This window comes from Gavialis gangeticus, unplaced genomic scaffold, assembly GCF_001723915.1.
Source record: "Gavialis gangeticus isolate Ggan-Ray unplaced genomic scaffold, GavGan_comp1, whole genome shotgun sequence".
NCBI lineage: Eukaryota > Metazoa > Chordata > Crocodylia > Gavialidae > Gavialis > Gavialis gangeticus.
The window spans coordinates 10,699,227-10,708,876 of record NW_017729015.1 but is presented as its reverse complement, the minus strand read 5'-3'; the positions used below and the strand labels follow the sequence as shown (position 1 = coordinate 10,708,876).

The window sequence follows — 9,650 nt, the reverse complement described above, 5'->3', positions numbered from 1 at the left end:
GAGCCGGCCCCTGAAGCGCGAGGGAGGCCGCCCCAGCTCCATGAATGGAAATCGGCAGCGCAGGTGAGCGCCGGACCAGGCCCCTCGCTCTGGGGCCCCGTCTGGGGGCCCTTGGGAGCCCTTTGGCCAAGGCTGGAGTTGCCTCGAGCCCGTTTAGAGCTGGGCGGTGGGGACCCGGGGCCCATGTCCACAGCCAGGGTCGTGGGAGACCCGCGCCAAGACAGCGGGGTGCCCATCGGATGCCCCCGCTGTGCTTGCTGCTGTTTGGGGTGTGGGACCCCGGGCAGGGGGCTTTGCTCTGCGCCGAAACGGGCTCTCTGGTACCTCTCTACTGTGGGGAAACTGAGGTTTGTACGGACTGGGTCGAAAGCTAGGTTCCCGTGGCGACTTCAAGGCACTTAGTAGATGCGCGTGTGTCTGTTAAAAATGCCTCAGTTTTCTGCCGACAGCTTCTTAGTGGATCGGTTTGGTCTCGGTTTCTGTCTGGCGCTGGCCAGCCCCTGAAGCAAAGCTGCACGCCGGGGCATTGGCAGAACTGGAGTGGTCAGAAACTAGAAAATATTCGGTTTTGTGCCATCGAGCAGTCTGACCTCTGCAGGAGAGTGTAAACAAAACGGTTTGCCCTCTCATCAGTCGTAAAATATATATATACACACATACACAATTGGCGTCTTCCAGACAAAGTAGCGCTTGTCAGATGATGGAATCTGACAAGTGGAAGCTCCGTTCTTGGAGGGCGTTAAGACCTGGCTAGACAAAGCCGTGGCTGGGATGATCTAGTTGGGGCAGGTCCTGCTTTGAGCAGGGGATTGGACTAGATGTGACCTCCTGAGGTCCACTCCCATCCAACCTCTTAATTTGTTGTGATTCTGTGTTGCAAACCGGTCCGTGTTGAGTTTGAGTTGTTGTTGTGAGAATGGAAGCAGCCTCTGTAAAACTGAGTTGTGAATTAAAGAAGTGCCTATTGGCACTTCTTGTATCAAACCTATGAGGCCCATAGCAGTTAAGTAATCGATGAATTGTAGAATTCTTTAAAGCTCAGTCTAACGGTAGCCCAGTCTTGGAGTATAGTTGCAGAGATGATCAACCAATATAATCAAAACGGTTTTAATTGCAAATTATACGGAGCCATATATATTCAGTATTTTTCTGAAGGGGAAAAAAAGTAAAGGTCTGTTTGTATTCAATTATTTTTGCTTCTGGGTTGTTTTGTTTTGTTTTGTTTTATCTTTTATTTTGTCTACTGCACCGGAGATTTGGGTTAAATTTGCAGTCTGATAGGAGTTTTCACTAGCCTGTTTATCTTGAAATTTTGTGCTTGTGACTTATAAAAGTATGTGGATACTCCCCTGGTCTGAGACTCTTAAGAAAGGAGCTGTCTTAATATATCAAAGGAGATTACTTCAATGCAGTAAGATAGAAAGTCAGCAGGAGAGTTTGTTTCCCCTTTGCTCATTCAGCGACATATTAGGGAGTTGAAGAACAAATGGAACTTAAGGAATTTTAGACTTGCAGTTTTCTTAGCTTCCAAAACATGTCAACACATGGTAAAAACATGAAAACTAAGCTGAAAGATCCAGTGTAAACAAACATGTACAGGCACACTTATGATTGGAGGGAGTTAAATTAATGCTGAATTTGGTCCTGGAAACATTAATCTGGATTACAGAAGCTATACTTTTCTTTAGTAAGAGAGATGCCTGAACCAAAGCCATTTTAGGAGTTGCAGTGATCTGGTTTCATACTATTAACTTTGAATTGTGTGTGTAAAAAATCCTAGCTGGATTCTAACTGCTTGTAACCCACGTAGGATGCATTGCATCAACAATGTCTAACTTAGGTGGAATCTGGCCTGTGTGGCTTCTTGAAGGCTGGATGTGACTGTCTTCCAGAAGAGCCATTGCGTGGATGTTGCTTTGGAACTTGGGATGAATGCCTCCCTCCGCCCTGCCACCTATTTGAGTCACTAGCAGTGACCAAAGACCCCAAATGCAAGTGATGATGATATTCACCCTTTAGGGTCCAGAGTCATGCGGGCAGCAGGTTAAATCTCTTGTGGGCTGTATTTGACCCATGAACTGCCACTTGAACAGCTCTGTGTTACGTTACATCATTGGTAGGGCATTGGCAGTGCCCACATCCTCCTGCTTTACCTGTGACAATTTAGGGTGTTCTTGGCAGGAGTTTTGTGACCAGTTTATTTGTATGGAATAGGTTAAACCAAATACTTGGATGATTTAGAAAGGGATGATCCTGCCTTGAGCAGGGGCTTGAACTCCTGAGGTCCCTTCCAGCTCTGTTTTTCTGTGAACACAGCTCCCATGTCTTCATAATGGGATCACTTGCTGGTAGAATAGATAATGAAAACGCCTACTTCACGCAAGACCTTTGAATCTCAGTCTGAGTACGCTGTTCTGCCATCCAAAATAATTTAGCCATGTTTCACCTCAGGCTGTCTTTCAGAGGAGGTTATGCTTATTCTATATAAATGTTCTCAGAAGATGATTTACTCAGTTTAATTTAAGGTCAGTATGAACTTTTAATCAATTTTTAAGCTAAATGAGGTTTCTGTTAGTTCTTCAATCACACCAGTTCATCTCTTGCAAGGCTATTACTATATTTGTTTGTAGCAAATAGTACAGTTAAGGTAAATAGTGCTAGCTGAGACTGCAAAGACATTACAATCCATTTGATGACATTTGTTAGTCTGTTGCTGTGTTTCCCGTATACACTTCCAAATGCCATATCCAGTCAACATTGGACAGGCCCAACTAAATAGGGGTGTCTGGAGTCTCTTCTATTCCTGGAGCCACAGTTTCAAGCACCTTTTGTAGTAGCTCATAAACCAAAGTAGCAGTTGATACTGCTGCTTAATGTCTGCCAGCATAGTATTACTGTCTTATCTGTGCCCACAGAACTGAACAAACTGATACCTGAATTTCTTGTCCCCCAGGCAGAGTAATAAGGGAAGGAAGTAAGTGGAATTGTGAGGAGGGGATATGGTAGGGGCCAGACAACTGGAGATACCTGGCATGGGGTGGAGCAGGGGACTTAAGAAATACAGAGGTTACCTTAGGAGTAGGCAAGGTAAGGGATGGAGATGGCCATAGCCCTTGGCATAAGGGGGAAGGTGGAGATGGAACTGCTGCGACTCCCTTAATTAGGGAAGGGTGGCACAGTGGCATACAAGGAGGTTTTGGGTGGAGCTGAGGAATTCAGGGAGCACTGGGTGTGGAGCAAGATTTGTACACAGAAGCATCAAATTGTATTGTCCCCCCTCTCCCCATTTAATTAGAACATCACAATTTAAAAATAGGTAAAATAGGGAGGTGGAGGAATTTGAATTTAAGTGAGCTGGAATGTCAGTAGACAGTAGAGCTGGAAATGGGAATATGAGAAATGGGATATGAGATTCTGATTAGAAAAGATGAGATCTGAGGCACAAGGTAGTTCTCGGTAAAGTAGCAGATTAAGCCAGTGTTAAATTTAACACATTTTTGGGTGATGGTGTGATGCACTTGTGAACTTCAAAAATGCAGGCATGTTAAAATGCTGCTGCCATAAAGCTGACTGGCTCACACCATTCAGTCCTGACAGTCAGCTAACATAACTGCTTATATGATCTTGTAGAATGTTCTGCTCACGTCAAGGAAGTTGATAACTGGATTTTAATGATTAAAAACATTCATTGTTTGACCTGCTGATGGTCCTCAATCCCTACTGTTAGGAGTGTACATTTTTACAAAGCAAAGATGATTATCTTGTTTAAAAAGAAAATTTTGTAAAAATGTCTGTCTGTCTGTCTGTCTGTCTGTCTGTCTGTCTGTCTGTCTGTCTGTCTGTCTGTCTGTCTGTCTGTCTGTCTGAAAATTGGATTTATAACAGCATAAGAACTTGATATTTTTCTTCTCAACACTTCTGTGTAAAGGATAAGAAATGGGGTGGGGGCTCCAGAAAGACACTGTTTTGTGGAGGGGCAGAAGAATGAAATCAGGAACAATTTCAATGTGTAAACTTTATTCAAGTGCAGTTATACAAATTATACCCAAACTTTGCTGGCTATAGGAGAGTATCAGTGGGAGCTGTCAGAATGAGATGGTAATGCTTTACAAAAATTTCATGTGGAATCCTAATAACTGCTCCTTTTAGTACAAGGGTAGGTGGAAAGTAGGTTGTCTGTGGTGTTAGTCCCAGTTATTTATTGAAGGTTATAAGGTTCTGGGTGCCCTTGACATTTATTTGAAAACATAAATTGTCACAGAAAAAATTAGCAGACAAATCTGCCATGTTCTGGCACTACAAATGAATCCTTGCAGCAAAAAGAATAAAGAATTACCAACTTGCTTCCCAGATCAACATCTTTGACAATGCCTTCTGTCTTTTAAAAAGATGAGCTTTTGGCGCCTGCCCTGAGTGTTAGCAGATTGTCAATATCTGACTGGGATGAGCGTAGAGCGAGATCCAAAGTTGGCGAGCCTCTGCTAACAGTTTTCTCTTACCCCGCTGATCAGAACTGCAGCACCAGGGCATTGGGAGAAAGGCAGACCTATGGTTGTTTGAATCCTCTAAGATGTTAGTTTTCATTTAAAAACTCATGAAAACTGAAAGGCTACCCGTAATAATGGGAAAAGTATATTATATACTAGCAGTGAGATACCAGCTGAACAAATGAGCAAATTAATTCTCCACTTGCATCAGCTTCTCTATGGCTTTAAAATGTTATCTTAGAGTCTTGTTCAAAAACAAACCAAAAAAAAGACTGGACCAAAGGAAGGCCAACCTCACCATATTTGTTGCATGGCTGCTACTCTTGCTGATTGTTGCTGACCATCTATCAGTAAGGATTGCTTTCCTGGTTCACATGTTTCATTCATAGTATGATCCAGCAGTATTTGTGAGCCATGTCCAAAGCACTTTTTTTGTCTATTTCACATAAAAAATAATTTTTGTTTAAAGTTAATTATTCCATTACTTCAACACACAGCAATTTTTTACTTCAGGAATTTGTGGTGTTTCTTAATGTTCTCCGCCTACAATCAAACTAAAATGTAATGCAATTTATTGCACACCATAGAGAATTGAATAGACTTTAAAATCCTAAAGTAAAACTTAATCACTTTTGTCAGAGGCAAGGATTTCTTAGGGTGATATCTTCTATTGGGCTAGCTGCATAGTTGGAACAGAGTTAGACAAGCTTTTGAATGTGAGATATTCCTCACCCTAAAAAGATGATTTGTAGTGATAATGATCATATATCACTCTAAGAAATCCTGGACCATCACAGTTGCAACATCATTCTAACAGTACCATCACTTTTTTGGAAACTTTTTGTATTAGACTTTCCTAACCATGGAATCCTTTGTTTGCTGGGGCAAGTTCTTATGTTATAAGAACAATCCAGTTTGTCTAGAATTGTTACGGATGATTTATTCCAAGTTAGAAAAATAGTTCAACTTTTGTGGTGTTGGAGTTCATTATCAAACTTTCCATTTTTCCAAACTATATTGAGACAACTTTTATTAGTGTTTTGTCAATAGATGATCTGAAATATTTATCTGGTAGATTTTGAGATAAATTTTGAATACTGAAGTTCAAAATGGCAACACAATGGTGAACTCTCCCATATCTCTCAATTATTCAAGTCATTTCTCTTTTCAGACTTCGTTGGAGTAGGCCAGTGACACCGTGGGGTACCTTGACTTGAGATCCTTTTAAGGGTGATGCACAATGTTATCATTGTTGGGTGTGCAAACAGGATTCACAAGATTAAACCTTGAGTTTTCATATAGGAATATTTAGTGTTAAAAACATGGTATTTATGAGTTATTTGCAGTAGAAGAATTGTATCATTTTGCTATACACACAAACAAGTGAACATTTAAGAGCTGGCATTTTATGAATTGCCTTGAAGTTATCAAGGATTGCCTCAAATCTAAGAAGGTTGAGAACCACTGGAACAGACCGTGCACTTGGATCATGATGCAAAGCATTCACCTGTGGCTTTAAGAAAAGGAGGGTTATAGAATGACCATTTTAGTTTAGGTCTTGAAATACTTGAAGGGTAGTTCTTCAGTTACATTCCACATGAGATGAAACTTTTTCCTGAAACCAGGTGAACTAGTCATGCATTTAGCTCTTCATTTAGTTTTCTTCTTGTGCAAAACCTGTTGTGAAAGTGACTAAATCTTAAGATTACTATCCTTTTTTAAAGGACTTAGGCAGACAGAGCATCTGAGTTGCGACCAAGTTTATCAAATGGAACTTCTGAAATAACTTTTTATTTTACTATATTTCCATTTTCTGTCCATGTCAGAACTTCATGACAGCTTTATTAGTGAAAGGGGAAAATTGCAAGATACTTAAACGTTTTTAGGTGGATAGGGAACTTAAATGGATCGTAATATGATTTCAGAGTTGTGCTAGTTACGTTGGGGAAATTATATCAGAGCTTTCAAAACTGAATATGAAACTTGGTAAATACAAATTGAATAAATTATGAATGAGGCCAGGATTTCTTAAGGTGATATTTTTTATTGGACCAACTATGTAGTTGGGATAATTGACTTCTAGGCTGTAGCTTTTCCATTTTATATGCTGGATTTCAGTATCTTCCATGTTATGGCAGTGTTGTAGCTGTGGTGGTCCAGAAATTTATGCAAGAGTTTAACATTGGGCCAACTATGTAGCTGGGATAATAAAAGATATCACCCTAAAGAAATCCTTTCTGCTTGAATAATTTCTGGTCTGTGATGGCTACAACATCACTCTTACTCAGCGCTTACACAACATCACTCTTACACACCTAAATTATTAACTACCCATTAATTTGAAAGGAAAAAGATGCAGTTCAAGTAAATGCATGTATTATTTTGGTAACAAAACTTCTGTTGCAAATTGTGGTGCAGTTCAGAAAACAAGGAGAGATTACTTGAGTTCGCTTTCTTGAATTTAGTGGGTGGAAACAACTGCAAGAGCAAATTAGCAGTGTCTTTATTTATGTGCCTGTCATACACACTGTTTTTTCTTCACGGTGTAGGTAGATATAAAACTTAATCCAATGAAGATGAACTGTTTTGCTTTAGTAAATAAATAGTTCCCCTACTTGAGTGGGGTTTATTGTAAAAATCTTAAAATTGTTTCCAAGTCCCTGCTGTCTTGTACAATACGACGATTATTTGTAAAGGTCTCTTTAGAGATTAGTTTCATACAAACTGGCTGAGTATGATCACACCAGTGTGTGGAATCACAAGCAAGCATCAAAAATTAGTTTCTTAGCTTGTGCCCAGAATTTGGATATTCCGAGATTAAATTAATTTGAGAGCAGTAATGTTCAGAAAACAGGCATAGATCGCACTTTCACAGAGCATGACACCGTTCTGAAGAGTGGCTCTTGAAGAAGGAAGTGAGGCATTTTTTCATGTAGCACTTAGGCTTTCTAGCATTAATAAGTACATGTTAGAGCTCATTTTTGGTATTCTCTTTCATTTTTACATGTTATTTTAATTTTCCGTACCCTAGAATGAACTCATTTTCAGGAGTGATGGGATTTCTTTGAGCTCCACAGACTGGGCCCCTGAGTCCAAGCAGAGGCCAGGGGCCCGCTGAAAGGGAATCTTTTTTCTCTTTTGGAGATCTCTCATGTGCATGGAACAAACCCGTGTCTGAAGAGAGTGCCTGGAAGATGAACCTGCCTTGTTGTTGAGCCTCAGCTGAATATTTTACCTGTCATAGTATTAAAGTCATTTGGGTATTCAGTTAAGGATTTAAGGCTGTATTTCACAGAGAGATTAAAAATGAAACTCATCATTAACTTTTTGCTGTCGTTTTCTTGTTTATACTGTTGAAGCATGTCAGTAGCAAATTGATAAATTTTGGCTGGAAAAGTATATGACATATATGAGTAGATAGATGATCATGTAAGAGAAGCCCTGCTAGCTTATCCCTCAGAAATATACAGATTTATGTGTAGCTGGTTCAGTCCTACAGGTCAGCTGCTTTAGCTTTTCTTAGGTATTACTAAAAATATTTGCAAGTTATTGTGTGTGAACCAGTAAGATGATCTCTTTCACCTGTGCTCTGCTTCTACCATCCCTTCATTTGGTAGATGTCAATTTGTGGCTTACAAGTGTAGCTGAATGTGTTTAGTTAAATTGAAGGGGAAAGAAGGTGCCTAATTAAATAAATGTGGTTTGCTTTTCCTGGGTCACTCTTACTTGTGTATCTGTGATTCAGAGAAACCACTTTCTGAGCTGCAGGTAGTCTTTCTTTTGATTTAATGGGAAATTTCAGGTTACAGCTTGAATTTTTCACTTGCTGAATAAAAGTTTCTGTAGCTTCAAAATTGGCTTGGAGCAAGGCTTCCATTGCCACAAATGCTGGTCCAATAATGATGAGTTGGATTTTTTTTTTTTATATAAAGAGCCATATTTTCTAGCCCAACTTCTTAGCTCTCTGAAATCAGAATACATTTATTTATCCTTGGGATAAGTTTTTCTTCATTGCAAAGTATATTTTATAATGCTATATTTAGTTAACTTTTCAATTTTAATTCCTTTCTAGGTATTTAATTTTGCTAATCACACTTTCTAAAGGTCACAGTTTATCTGCATCTCAGTAAAATGGATGATCTTATGTAAATAATGTGTTAACTATTGACTCAATTTTTCAAAATATTTTCGACTAAGCCATTTAAATGTTTTGAAAAAAATTAGCCTCCTCAGTGTCCTATACAAATCTGCATACATTCCAGTCACTGCATGTTGAATATGGATATTTAAGCCCAACATATGCTAATGAGAATTACCAGTGGAAATCCCCTATCAAATGGAGCATAATTTTGATGTGTTATCTTACTTTTAAGTGCATTACTGCTAGTACTAATGATAAATAGTAAGCTTTGGACTCCAGGCATTAATGCTCACTTCATTTCCAAGAAATGAAAATGTAGTCCTAAGATGCTATTCTTCTGACAGTTGAGTTGATATTTGTTTGGTAAATGTAATAGCCTGTCAGTTTTAAGGAAAACTGAAACTTTCCAAAATTAATCCTAATGCATTTTTTTGCCAATATGCTGGAGTGTTGTAAAGCTTAATCGCTGAACTGCAACTTGGTTTGGGACCCCTAAGCAGAATATAGTATGGAAACAGTTACCTGAAAAATGCTGTTTTTACAACTTTCTAAAGATTAATAGGAGTATTAAAAATAATAATAATGGCTTATTTTATCCTGCCATTTTTAATGGAACTTTTTCTTCTTACATATTTGTTCAGAAGCTCCGTGTTCACAAGATGGTGATATTCGTGTTTTTGAACTTCTTAGGGCCTATGGCTGCAACCAGTAGTTTACAGAACCATTGGATCTGACCTTTGAAGCTATTGGCCTTCAGCTGCAGGGGCCTTTACCCACTCTGCAGCTAGGTAGTGGGGAGAAGCAGCAGCTGCTGATGCCAGCCTGCCTCTTACCTGAGCTTGGTTATTCCAGCTTGTTGCAGAAAGTGTTATCAACCAATGTTGTTGAGTAAGGGAAGTAAACTTTTATAAGTCTCAACTTTAATTCTTATCTACTGTCCTGTGCCCTAAATCAACTGGCTCTGTGACAATGCACTTGTGTGTGCCCACACACACTCCTCCCCCCCCCCCCCCCCCGCCCCC

At 39.6% G+C, this 9,650-nt stretch overlaps 1 protein-coding gene across 1 annotated transcript in view; it reads left to right on the top strand.

The window, feature by feature from the left end:
- The window catches only part of LOC109294020 (protein argonaute-3), a 59,821-nt gene continuing 50,171 nt past the window's right edge, over positions 1-9,650 (top strand). The window contains exon 1 of the mRNA XM_019512206.1: positions 1-63. Coding sequence (XP_019367751.1) covers positions 45-63 — 19 coding nt within the window. The 5' untranslated portion in view covers positions 1-44. The remainder of the gene's footprint in view (positions 64-9,650) is intronic.